General features: G+C 37.7%; 1 protein-coding gene across 1 annotated transcript in view; it reads right to left on the reverse strand.

The window, feature by feature from the left end:
* SEC8 (subunit of exocyst complex 8) overlaps window positions 1-13,372 on the reverse strand; it is an 87,440-nt gene extending 74,068 nt beyond the window's left edge. Inside the window, exons 1-7 of the mRNA XM_010249423.3 lie at window positions 13,099-13,372; window positions 12,769-12,846; window positions 12,144-12,356; window positions 11,331-11,504; window positions 8,020-8,124; window positions 7,420-7,529; window positions 3,781-3,960 (exon numbers count right to left, since the gene is read on the reverse strand). Coding sequence (XP_010247725.1) covers window positions 3,781-3,960; window positions 7,420-7,529; window positions 8,020-8,124; window positions 11,331-11,504; window positions 12,144-12,356; window positions 12,769-12,810 — 824 coding nt within the window. The 5' untranslated portion in view covers window positions 12,811-12,846; window positions 13,099-13,372. The remainder of the gene's footprint in view (window positions 1-3,780; window positions 3,961-7,419; window positions 7,530-8,019; window positions 8,125-11,330; window positions 11,505-12,143; window positions 12,357-12,768; window positions 12,847-13,098) is intronic.
* Window positions 13,373-14,052: the final 680 nt, after the last annotated feature.

Below are 14,052 nucleotides of genomic sequence, written 5' to 3' on the forward strand. Positions count from 1 at the left end.
AGTCCATCACCATGGGCTCTTAATGGACCAAACATTTACACTAAATGGTCCCTGGATCAAGCCACCTTATAAAAACCCAAGGACTATGTGCAGATGCAAGATTAGCCCAACAGGTATTACCCTCAATGGTCTTACACTTAACCTCTCACCCATAATGATCAAACACTGCCCGACAAGAGGACCTCTCCCTCGGCTGCAAGGTACAGTGTTGCACTCTCTACTCACATGGATCCTGAGAATTAAAACCTTTTGCAAATATTTTGAAACCATAATATATATATATATGTATATCTCTATATAAATATATTTTGCAAAACAAATTTCAACACTTGAAATCAGCTACCGGCAGTTTTGGTTTCTATCAGAGAGAGTGCATCCCCGATCATTCACTTTGTCCAACAAAGGGGCTGATCCTGTCACTATGATCACCCACTCAAATGAATTCTCGGACTGTCCCAACATACCCAGGTTTTGACCCCCTCTAAGGATCTCACTGATTGGCATATCAAAGACAGCCCAATCCGACAGTGTAGTATCATAATCAAGTCTAGGGGTCAGGTGTAACATTCCAGTTTTGCCCATCTATCTCCAAGGTCCAGGGCAATACTGGAATTCTGGTCCAGTTCAGGGTTTCAAGAAAACCCACACTGCATGTACCTCGAGTCTCACCCTAGCAACTAAGACAAGTCACCCCAACCAACTTGGCGGCACATCAGTATCAGCCTTGGCAGGATAAATCTCCCCAGATCTATCTAACGGCTGTGAAGATTCTAAACTAACACGAGTCTCATATGCGTCCAGTTCAAGGGTATTACACAGAAACACACCATAATAACATGAATCAAATAAATACTTTATTCATTTACATTAAATGTCATAATGTACATCATTCTGATTGGAGCTAAGGGCATATACTATCTGACAGAAAGAAACCAAAGAATTTTCTCTAGAAAAAGTATCAAAGGAGGAAGTCATTGAAACCATAAAAATGAGAACTGCACATTGGGTGATGACCATGGATCTATTCAAAAATTTCTCTACGAATGAAATTCTAAGAAGTTGGACTGAAGTAGCACAGACAGATGTTCCCAAAGAAGTTGTGAGAGAGGAGTGGAAGCCACCTGCACTGAACAAATTAAAACTAAACTTTGATGGGAGTTCCTTCGGCAACCCGGGAAGGGCAAGTATAGGAGGTGTTATTAGAAATCATCTAGGTGAAGTTGTGGCACTCTTCTCGGGACCAATAGGTATTGGTGACTCAATACAGGCGGAATCATTAGCTCTACTTCAAGGCTTAAATGGCTGAGCAGATTGGTACAACAAACTTAGAAATAGAAGGAGACTCACTGTTGGTCATTTCTTGGGCTAAAAACATTACATCAGCACCTTGGAAGCTCAAATTTATATACAGAGAAATTAACATAATTGCAAGGAAGTTCAACACTCAGTTTGGCTGGATCAAAAGGACTGCAAATGAGTTGGCGGACACTCTAGCAAAACAGGGGGCAAATAGATCTACCTTGTACTGGGCAAAACTGTAAATGCTCTGTAGTGTTTGCAGATTGGGTTAATGCTTTCTGCAACCAATATCTATTGTATTTCAATATTTCTCTGTTATTAATAAAATCTTTTTGCTGATCAAAAAAAAAAAAGTTGGATATAGAAAAAGCATATGACCATGTAAACTGGAGGTGTCTGGATCAGGTGCTGGAGAAAATGAACTTTGGACAGAAATGGAGAATTGGATAAAAGTATGTGTTTCTTCTCCCAAATTCTCTGTGTTGATCAATGGCTAGTCTGTGGGGTTTTTTGATAGTTCGAGGGGTCTTAGACAGGGGGGACCCACTCTCTCCTCTGCTCTTTATCTGTATATCAGAACTCCTGACCCAATTCTCCCTAAAGCAGCAGCTAATGGTTTGTGGAATGGTTTTGCAATTGCTCCAAAAGCGGAAAAAGTCAATCTATTGCAGTTTGCTAACGATACTCTCTGTTTCCTTGATGTTCATGCCTCTTTTGACCAGGTGGATGTTCTACTTGGTATACTTTGCTGGTTCGAAGTAGTCTCGGGCCTTAAAGTTAATCTTCATAAAAGTAAGATAATCCCTGTGGGCCCCGTTCCTAAGCAGGATTCTTTTGCTAGGTTGATGGCCTGCCAGGTGGATTATCTTCCGGGTAAGTACCTTGGCCTCCCACTAGGTGCCAAATGTTATTCTTCTGCTTTATGGGATCCAGTAATTGAGAGAGTTGGGAAAAAATTGGCCTCCTGGAAGGCAAAATATTTGTCTATAGGAGGGAGAGTGACCCTTATCAAGAGTACCCTTGCCAACCTCCCTACCTACTTCATGCCCATGTTTCCTATGCCATCTAAAATTGCAAACTTGAGAAGATGCAGAGAGATTTTATCTAGAGAGGGTGGGAAGAAGAGAAGAAGATGCATCTTGTGAATAGGGATCAAGTTTGTCTTCCTAAGGCAGAGGGTGGTTTAGATCTTAGAAGATTAAAGGTGGTTAATTCGGCTTTATTGAGTAAATGGTGTTGGAGATTTTCTGCAGAAAGATCTTCTTGGTGGAAGTCCCTAATTGCAACAAAATTTGGTGTGGATTGGGGAATTGGAAGTCTCGGGATCCATACCCAACATGGGGTTGTTCGGTTTGAAAAGGGATTCTTAAATCTCTTCCTGTGATGTATGAGGGTGTGAGGTTTAAGGTGGGAAATGGGAACAAGCTGAAATTTTGGAAAGATCCCTGGTGCTTGGACAGACCTTTAGCTGAGGCGTTTCCCCTTCTGTTCCAATGTACAGTAAATCAAGAAATTTCAGTGGTGGAGTCTTAAGTGATTTCTAACAACTCAGTGATCTGAAATCCTCAGTTCAGAAGAGAGTTATTTGATTGGGAAATAGAAGGTGTGATGCAGCTTCTGCAGATTTTACAGGAGCAGATGATAGACATTGCAGGTGAAGATGAATGGAGCTGGTCCTGGAGTAAGGATGGCTGTTTCTCAGTCAAATCCCTTACTTTTAAACTTAGTAGTACGGGGGTTATTGAGTTCCTCTACCAGCAAGTATGGAAGTCTTGTGCTCCCTCGAAGTCTATCTTCCTTGTATGGATTATGGTGCTGAACAAATGTCTCTCAAGACTCAACCTGGACAGAAGGGGTATTCAGCTCCCTTCTCTGATGTGTGGTTTGTGTGGCTTGTTGCCTGAGTCCACAGACCATCTGTGTTTACATTGTCCTATCTCTTCGAGAGTCTAGTACCATTTCATAGGTGCAGCTGGTCTTAAGTGGGCCATGCCAAGTTCAGTTAAAGACCTGCTGCTTTGCTGGAATCTCCAAGGTTTGAAGAAAAAAGGAAATCTAATTTGGAGAACTATTCCTGCGGCAGTGATGTAATTTGATCAGAGAGGAATAAAAGAGTCTTCAGCAACAAAGCTAAGAGCACTGAGGAAATTGTGCAGCAGGTGGTCAGCAAGCTGATTTCTTGGGTGTCTATTACACCTGATTTTAAAGAGTTGAATGTTCCTGAATTATTTAGGTCTATATCCATTTGGGATCTGTAACATGTCCTGTAATCTGAGCAGCTGCTTGTGGCTTGCTCTTCTATTGTAACGAGTTCTTTCTGATTCAATAAATTTATTACTTTACCTTTCAAAAAAATAAAGAAATGAAGGTGAAACTACAAAAAGTAAAATTTTATGAAATGAAAATTAAAAAGTAAAAAAGAAAGTTCAAAAGAACAGATATATAATATTGCATGCAAGTACAAAAACCATCCAGCCCTACCCTCCATCAACAGAGCCTGGCCTATAAGATCCATCTCCATGTCCAGCTGCATTAAATTGATTATCACCTTTCAGTAGCCTAGTTCTTCGAGAAAGTGGTTGCGAATTATTCATTGAAAATGCAATAGAGGTTGTTGTCAGCACTTCATCATCCCCTTCATGTATGCTTATGGTAGTTGAACTGCAATGACCAGATTAACAATATTATGGTAAATCGTAAATGAGATAGACAAGGTTCTGAAAATAGAATATTTGAAAGAGAAAACCATATAGAAGATAGCAACAATAAACAAAACTTAAAATGATCAGCAGAAAATTAATGGGCACAAATGTCAATAACACAAATAATTGCCTAAGCTTTTCTTCAAAACAAAGAACCTTCCTTAGATGTTCTGGTGTTTTTCCTCGGGAGATTCTAAGTGGTGTAATCTGATGGTAGGGCACCAATGAAAACCTAAGATGGTAGCAGTTTTTTTTTTGGTAAATAAAATACAATTTTATTAAAAAAAATAAGAAACAAGGGAAGGTGACCAGAAGTCACCCAAGAGAAGACAATACAACCCTAAAAACTAACAACCCAAAGATCCCATTAAATATCAGAAACCAAGAGATAAAGCCCCAGTACATCATCAATCCATCCCCAGACTCCTCTAAAACCCCAAACAAAAGAATGAGAAACAGCCACCCTCACAAGGTAAACTTTTATGACCCTCTAAAAAAACCTAGAAACATTGGGTCCCAGAGAACAAAGATTTCTCACAAGTTAACCAGCTTCCCCAGAAGCTTGAATCAGAACTTCTTTGCTCCTCTTACTTTCTTTGACTTCTCTATCTTCCTACTAGGCCCAATCCCAAATAGGCCTCCTTTTGACCTGGAGAAAACCTTTGAAGCCTTGACAGTTAGATTAGATAATCTTTCTTGTTTCTAGATATTTTGATTGTGCTAGAAAAGCCATTTGAATCTCTCAAGTTCTGCATTCTATCCATAATTCTCTCTAGCTCCATGATCACATTCTTCTCACAAGTCTTGGATGCAACCACTTCACTCTCTTCTTTGTCTGGATTTTTATCCTCACCTTCTGAATTCCTTGTGTCTAGATCTTCTTCTTTTTGAACACTAGAACCAGTCTCTTCAGCTTCTGAGTTCATCTTCAATGGAAATGTGGAGAAACAGTTTAGTAAATTAGTGAAGTCCCTGCCATATTAGTTGTTTTTTTATTTACCTGTTATTAGTCTTTTTAGACCTTGTTATTAGTCTTTCTAGGCCTTCCCGGACCTGCTTTAGCTGTTGTTATTATTGTTGTTATTGTCTATTAAGGAGTCTTTTGGGCAGCAAGGGCATAGATGTCATTGTAGATCCTTTTATGGTAGAAACATATAAATATTAAATCTGGGCGGCAGGAACAGATTTTGATTTGCAGTGGCTGAGAGAAAGAGTAGACACATTCTTGAAATTGCTAGGAGCATCATGCTAAATTCTAATTTTCCTATTCGATTTTGGGGGGATTCCATCCACACAGCTGTCTACCTTATTAACAGAGTTCCCTCACGGGTTTTAGACATAAAAGCGCCTTTTTAACCTACTATACCCTGATAAGGACCAGTTCATTATTCCCCTTGAGACCTTTGGGTGCACTTGCTTTGTTCAAATCCTTGGGCCTCACCGTTCTAAATTTGATCCTAAGGCAGCCAAATGTATTTTTCTTGGGTATGCACAAAATCAAAAGGGCTATTGTTGTTATGATCCCGTCTCTAGGACTAAGTTTGCGTCTATGGATGTTACATTCTTTGAGGATGTCCCTTATTACTCCAGAACTTCATCCCAGGGGGAGAGTGGTGAGAAGGGTGTTTTTGCTAAGGAAGTTCCATTGCCTATTTCTATCAATAAAGGGAAGTGTAGTGAGGGGAGCTATCAGAAGTGTAGAGAGTTGACAGTGTTCCACAGACGATGGTGGAAGCAGGTCGGTTCAAGTAATGAATAGTCCGGGCCACCTCCAGTCTCCTCTACGACACCAGATTCAGGTAATTCACCCTCTGTACCCACAGTTACTGCAGATGATATGCCTATCACCACCATTGAACCTCAACCTCCAATAGATGATCTTGACCTTCCTATTGCAATACGCAAAGGAAAGCATCGTTGCACCTCATCTACAACCCATTACTGCAGATGATATGCCTATCACCACCATTGAACCTCAACCTCCAATAGATGATCTTGACCTTCCTATTGCAATACGCAAAGGAAAGCATCGTTGCACCTCATCTACAACCCATTGCATCTCTTAGTTTCTTTCTTATGACCACCTCTCACCATCATATAAGTCCTTTTTGGTGTCCATTGCTACTATACCCATTCCCAGAACTATGCAAGAAGCCCTGGTAGTATCTGAGTGGAATATAGAGCTATGGCACATGGGGTGGCTGAAGTTCTTTGGCTATAGAACCTTCTAGGGGAGCTTGGAGTTGCTATTCATAATCCTATGTCTCTTTACTGTGACAACAAGGCAGCCATAAGGGAAAAATTAGAGTGAACACATTGAAGTGAACACTTCATAAGGGAAAAATTGGAAAAAAGTGAAATCTGCATCCCTTATGTCAACTCCAAGGAAAAACTTGCTGATATCCTCACAAAAGGGCTTTCATACTCTCAGCACAATGAGTTATGTGACAAGCTGGGCATGATAGACATATTCAGCCCAACTTGAGGGGGAGTGTTGTGAGAGTTGTTTATTTTGTTTTTTTACAGTTGTTGGTAGCATGCTGTCAACCTAAGATGCTGTCAGCCAGTGTCTTATTTTCTTGTTATTTGTTTGTTAGTAGGGAGTGGCCAGGGACATAATTGTATTTTTCTCTTCTCTTTATATTAAGTTAATATAAATGGTAAGCAGGGCACCGGCCAGCTATTGTCTTTTGATACCAATCAAATCTCTCTCTCTCCCTCCTCTTCTCCTCTCTCTTCTCCTCTCCTCTCCCTTCTCTTCTCTCTCATTTCTCTCTATCCAGAAAAATTACAATCACTAAATAATAAGTGATTCTTGAGGCTTACACCTTTTTACACGCCGCACCTTGAGGCTTGAGGCATATGCCTCATTCTGGTAAGTGCCTAAGCCTCGCATCAAATTTGTGAGGCTTAAGCCTTGAAGAAAAATTAGTGCACCTTGCCTCAAAGCTTAAACCTTTTAAAACAATGGCAACCATCACTCCAAAGGGGTGTTTCAAGGGAGGTCGCTAACCAGATGTTGACAGAGCACCCATTTGACCAAATCTCCATTTTTGGGGAATGCACTCAGGTCTAACTATGACCAGCCTCATTGCAGATGGTAGCAGTTACAAAAAGGGTTAAACTGTATAACCAGTACATTCTAGGACTAGAGTTACTGAACTAATAGTAAGTTTAATAACAACAACAACGTCCACAAAAAGATTTAAAAAAAAAAAGTAAAAGGAAAAAAGTTAAGGGCAGATTTTAAATTAGTAAAGCACGAGTCATCATCATCTAAGCTTTGTCCAAAACTATATTGGATCAGCTACATAAATCCTGTTTCACCATTCCATTGTGTTCAGTGAAAATTAGTAAGCTTGGATGTGCAAAAAGAATTACAATAATCAAAGATATGGAGAATAGATAAAAGAATTACCTATATTCCCCCTTATTATAGAGATGATTATGCAGATCTTCCAAAACTTTATAAAATAGCACTCCTCGTAATTTCGTTAGTTCACAGCGAACATCTTGCAGAGCCCCAACCTGAAACAGAGGAGAAGAAAACAAAAAGAGATGTACTTTAGGCTCAGTTTGGGAGGAGTGCAAATACAAAATATGTACAGTACAAATACAAGGTTTCTAAGTACCATACCCAAGGTTTTCTGCTGAACATATTTGTATTTGTACTCTTCCCAAATTGAGCCCTAAGAGTACAAATACAAATATGTACAGTACAAATACATACAAAAATACAAGGTTTTACACTACATGTTTTTTGCTAATAAATAAAAAAGAAAATTTATTGATTGAAAAGAGAGTACATAGCATCTGATAGTGATGAGATATCAACAGAAATACAAAGAAAATATGAAGACATATTTGTATTTGCACTCCTTCCAAACTGAGCCTTAATAACAAATATGAAGACAAAATAGAACTTGACAGCATGGGTTATATGAAGACTTTAAGAACCAATTAACTGCATTATAGCATTCCAAAAGTTGACCACAATAAGGAAAGGGTAAGAACCAACCGCTTGAAGCCCCTCTCTTTCAAGCATTAATGTTGACTGGACATGCAATTGCACTGCAGCATAAAATTGTTTTTCAGAAAGGAGCTTCTCAATACGTGCTGGAACCTGAAAAACAAATGGGGAAAAAAAATGGACGAAACCTTTAGAATTGCAATTTTTGTAGCTCAGGAATCATTTCCACAAAAATAATAGATCACCAGAAGACAATGTTAGGATGCATGTTAATTATTGAAGACTTAAAGTAACATCCAATGCAATCTTAAAATTGATCAATCAATAACAACATAGACATTGAGCTCAAGTTGTAAGGATATAATTGAGCTTTTATATATCCAATATATGATCTGTCATTATATCTCTTGTAGAGAGGAACTGATATCTTCATCCTTCATATAATTCAACCTAATAAAATATTGTGAATGGGGGTTGTGAGTCTCAGTTAACCAGCACACATTCCCTTCTTTCTTTCCTCTTCCTTCCCCTCTTTCATACTTTCCATACACTCAAAACACCAAAAGAATCATTGTCAGAACACCAAATTGGAATCAAATAATAACGTCTAAGTCTTGAGAGAGACTCTCCACCACCAATAGCCATCAGCCTTACAAGGCACTCACCTTGGAATTCGAAGAAACATCACCAGCTGATAACTGTTAATTTATGGAACTTTTCATAAAATCTCATACTCATCAAATGAAGGTTAATATATTTTTGGAAATTCCTACCACTGAGGGAAAAAAATCATTATTTGTATTTTTTTTTTTGTTTGATAGTTGGAAAAGATCAATTCCAGCTGTTCAGGTTGTTCTAACCCTAGATTTTATTCATGACAAGATGGTATTTCTCGTCCTCACCTAATATGTTGGAAGAAGGTGAGTAGGAGGGTGGGTTAGAGATAGGGAGGGTGCATGAGCTGATGAATTAGGCTAAATGGATAATAATGCATTTAATAATGACCAAGACAACCAACAACTCTTTGGCCAGGTTGACCTTTATAGCATGGGTTCAGAATCAATTGAAAAGAACAGTTTCCTTATTGCTTCAATGTCAGATGGTGATTCTCTTGTTGGCCCATTAAATCTGGACAACATCAGTAAAGTCCTGATAATAATGCAATGGCAGAATTGCAACTATGCACATATGGAAAACAGGATTCATCTAGTAGGGTCAAGTGAGTTAATTTCTGTTCTTCTATGTAGCTTCTTTTCTTCTCCTCCTGAAGAAATGACAGTAGGGCAAGTGAACGACAGTAGCTGGATATGTTAAACAAAGTAAAAGAAATAGCAGTGTTGAATAGTGTTTTAGGGTCGACTGGATGGTTTAACCATCAGATTTTCGACTGACCCTTCTTCTCTTCTTCTTCTTCTCTTCTTCTTCTTCTTCTTCTTCTTCTTCTTCTTCTTCTTCCTGTTCGGACTACTGTAGCAGCAGTCGAAACAGGGGCAAAACCTTTGATTTCTTCAACATGGAAACCAGTTCTTGACAGAATAGATCAAAGACTGGCAGGTTATAAGGGAATGTATCTCTCACTTGGTGGAAGGATTACTCTTATAAAGAGTATATTGTCCAATCTCACGGTATATTACCTCTCACCATTAAAGGCTCCAACTTCTGTGATAAGTTCAATTGAAAAAATGCAAAAGGAGTTATTATGGGGAGTTAAAAGGATTGAGAAGAAATTCCACTGAGTTAAGTGGGATAAGGTTTGCACGGAAAAGAAAGATGGGGGCTTGGGGATAAGGAAGATTGAAGATTTTCATAAAGATCTTCTATGGAAATGGTTGTGGAGATTTGTCTTGGAGAGGCAGGATCTTTGGAGAAGGGTGGTGACTTGCAAATATGGGGTTATTGGATTCGGGTGGGAGTCCAAAGAAGTGAAGACATCTTATGGAGTGTTGGCTTTTCTCAACCTTGTGCCATTCAAGGTTAGAGATGGTTCAACAATCAAATTCTAGGATGATGATTGGCTGGGTATTGGAAAGTTGTATGATCTTTGTGGTTTTTGCCTTCATCTGTATAGGTTGGGTATGAAAAAATAGCTCTATTGCAAAAGAATTTTGAGATAAATCAAGGTAGAGAAGTATGGTATCCAAAATTTAGGAGATCTCTCTTTGATTGGGCAATTCAAGAGTGTGTGCATCTTCTGGCAAAACTCCAGTCAGCTGAAACCCAGGTGGAAAGGAAGGATTCAAGATGGTGGAAAGAATCTAGGAATGGTCTGTTCTCAATCAAATATTTCTACAAGACTTTGTGAAGGTCAAATGGAGAAAGTTTAGAATTGAAAGTTATCTGGGGAACCCATGTCCCCCCAAAGGTGGAAGCTTTTTCTTAGCTAGTGGCGTTAGATAGCATTTTCGCATTGAACCATCTTCAAAACAGAGGTTTTCACTTGCTTGTTAAATGCAAGCAAAGGAGAATATCTACCATTTGCTTGTTAAATGCCTTTTCTCCAAGTTCATTTGGGGCTTCTTCTTTGGGCTTTTCAAGTGGTCTCCTAATTTAGTAGAGGAGATTTTCTCCAAATGGAAAATGTAAGGGGAAATGTCAAGGCAAAGATCACTTGGAGCTGCATTCCTTTTGTTGTCTATTGGGAACTTTGGAAAGAAAGAAATAGAAGAATATTTGAAGAGAAGGCTCAAACAAGGGAGCATATCACATTACTATGTGGCAAAAGAATTATGGACTGGGTGCTTATTCTCCCAGAGTTTGAAGGAATCACAAAAGAAGACCTTGGTTCTGGATTTTGGAACATTCTGGAGCTGGCTTAACAGTTTCCCTTTTGTTTGGTTTATGGCTTTATGCATCTCTCTTTTTTCTATTGAGTGTCTCCTTTTTGCTTGTTTCACTCTCTTTTGTAGCTTTGTTTTCTGGTGATATCTCATCACAATCAGATATACTACTTTCTTTTATTAATAAATTTTATTTTTTATTTATTACCAAAAAAAATACTTTACACTATCAAAAAGAATTTGTCTGCATTGAAATCATACAATACAAGCAGTTCTGTTCTCTATATCTACATCTCAACAAATTTCAATCTTTTATCAAGAGTGAAATTTTTTTTTCTAATACACTGTTCATCGCGGAAACAGAGCATAGAACCCAATTAGTTGGCATAAAATTATCATCACAAGGCAGCCAAACCCTAGACAAAATTTTAAAGTACAAGTTCAATCATAAGACCAATCAAGAGGAATATCAGAATTTATATCCTATGCAAACTTATTCACAGAGTCGTCATATTCTAGAATGTTTATTGTGTAATTTTGCCTACAATTTGAACTAGGAAATGCAAAACAAATTATACGAACCTTAGCTATTCCCTCAATTTGGTCTAGCAGTGAAATTATGTTGCGCAATGTAACTGATCGATACCACAATTGATGTAATTGTTTATTGCGGGAACCAAGAAGTTTCTTAGCCTCTACCAAATCAACCTTTAAGATGGCAATGCTTTCAGCAGATTCACTAAACAAACGCAATATCTGGAATAGAAGAAAGAGAATAAATTAGAAGCCTTGTTATAAATGTGCTATTGTTTATCCTTCCATATCAAAAAAAGATGTATAATTATGCTTAGCAAGAAATGATGTAATGATGTACCTCCAATGGATAGTTAATCACATAAAAATAGTAAGAATCCTCTTGCAACATTTTTTTAATTGTTTTGCCCCTAAGTGAGTACCTTTTCTCTTTGATAGCTAGGTAGTACTTACAAGATTTTCAGTATTTAGGATAACAGCAGATACCTAACCCCTTTTTGTATTTAGACGCACATTATGTGATTACTCCCCATCTTCCCTATTAACTCCCTGTGTTGCAATTGAGTCAGCTGCATTATTAGCTGTTCTATTGGTCCAATTCCAGTCAACAGCCAATTCTCAAACCAGCTGTTCGGTTTTCTTCACAGTATATCTATACTGCCACATTCCTTGAGCCTACTGCTTAAACCATCCTATTGTAGTGCAGGAGTTCCCTTCCCCTATTGGACCAGAATAGATAGCAAATAAATTCCCATTTGTGTTTCCTACAACCCCCCCCCCAAACAATTCCTAAAGGTCTCAGATTTCCAATGCTATAACCATTAAAAATTAAATAGATCAAGGGACAAAAATGTCACGAACCTGGGAATAGTTTTGGATTGCTTTATTGAAACCACTGTGGTAAGCATGCACAACTTCATCTACAACTTCTTCAACGATTTCTCTCTGTTCCTTTAAGTAATGGACTTCATCTTCACGATCCTTTGATGTCAAAATATGGACAACATGAGGTAACGAATCAAAACGTGCAGCCACCCAGCTTTCATCAATTCTTGAGAGCTCTTCCTTTAAATACTAAACAACCAAACATAGTGAAAGAAAAGATATAACAATTAGGTCCGATTCACATAGAAGTGGACCAAATAGCTTGAATGAAAAATAACACATGCATTAAACATTCTCATTTTCAACAATTGTCTTTCATTAATTAAATTGTTTTTAGCTTGTTAAGGACTACTAAAAGAGCCCAAATCAATTAGGATTATTTTCTCCCATCATAACTCAGAGAAAGATTATTCATATGTCTACAGGGAGTATGAAACTAAGAGCTTAAACTGTAAATTGGACATTCTCATTTCAACAAATTGAAGTTAACAATGAACCCGAAATTTGTAACTATATCAGTAGCAATGCTTGGGATATAATAACCAATCCCTAATAAAAGGTTACTTGCTTATAAGATTAGGACCATATAAGAAATACTTACAGATTTTTCGGGCGAAGTAGGCAGTCCATCGAAAATTCCCATCTTGAGCAGTTCACTCACCGATTCATTAAACTAAATCTGACAAGCATGAAGAATAACAAAAAAAAAATCAGTCCCACAACTCAGTTAAAGAGAATCAAGTCTTGCTTTGCATCCAAAACCAAAAATTATTGGAAGCAAATAACGCCATACTCCCACAAATTACTAAAATTACTTCTAAGAAACCAAATTTCTATCTTCCTGCATGGAATACTGAAGTTATGCTAAAGCAAATGGAGATTTAGTTCATTATACTCGCAAATCTGAACCATAAAAAGAGAATGAACTGACCTGAAAACTTGGACAGCAGCAAAGAAATACCTTTAGATCCAATATGTCGTAGCAACTAAGAAATAACGAATTTCACAGCAATATCGAGAGATTGAGAGATAATGTTTGCAAATAGAGAGTGGACCGGGGGACAGGAAAGAAAATTTTCGTAATTGAAGAGAGAGAAAACCGGAGAAGCTTATAATGTAGATAAATTGGAAATCCAACCGTCAGATCGTGGTAGACTGGAAAAGTATACAGAAGACTGGAAGAGTAAGGGAAAATGGGAAATAACGAGTTTTTGAGTTCAATGCACCCATTTTGCGGTGAGTAAACTCGCGTACACGGGAACTGCTGAGTTGGGATCTGCTCCGTACAAAACCTGTTCCATCAGAACCATCACACTTCCAATGTGAACTGACACCGCGACCCAGGAAGCTAGATCTTCTCCTCACACTGACCTCACAGCCACATCCCACCGTGGAGTTCGGACCTCTTCTGCCCACAAGGATACTAACCACTAACCAGGAACCAGATGTACTCCATGAAAAATTGAAAAGCCAAAAAACTAGACTGAATCGAGAAAACTGAACCGTAAAATGTGGTTAACTGAGCCAATCGTTTCGGTTTCAGTTTAGAATTTATAAAAAACCGAAGGAGTGGTTTGGCTTTCGATTAACCTACAAAAAATCGACGATTAACCAAACCGATCGGTATATATATTTATATGTATATTTTATATATTTTTAATATATGTCACATATTTTCTATGTATTATATGTAAATATATATTCATTATATATATATATATACTTATATTATATTTATAATGATCTATTTATAAATATATTATATATTTTTTAAATATTTATAATATATTGCATATCATTTAATATTTATAATATAATATTATACATATATTTATATAATATATTATAAATATAAAAAAATGAAATACCGAAGAACAGAACCGGT

The sequence above is a fragment of the Nelumbo nucifera genome, chromosome 4, assembly GCF_055504915.1.
Source record: "Nelumbo nucifera cultivar China Antique chromosome 4, China Antique-T2T, whole genome shotgun sequence".
In the NCBI taxonomy this organism is placed as follows: domain Eukaryota; kingdom Viridiplantae; phylum Streptophyta; class Magnoliopsida; order Proteales; family Nelumbonaceae; genus Nelumbo; species Nelumbo nucifera.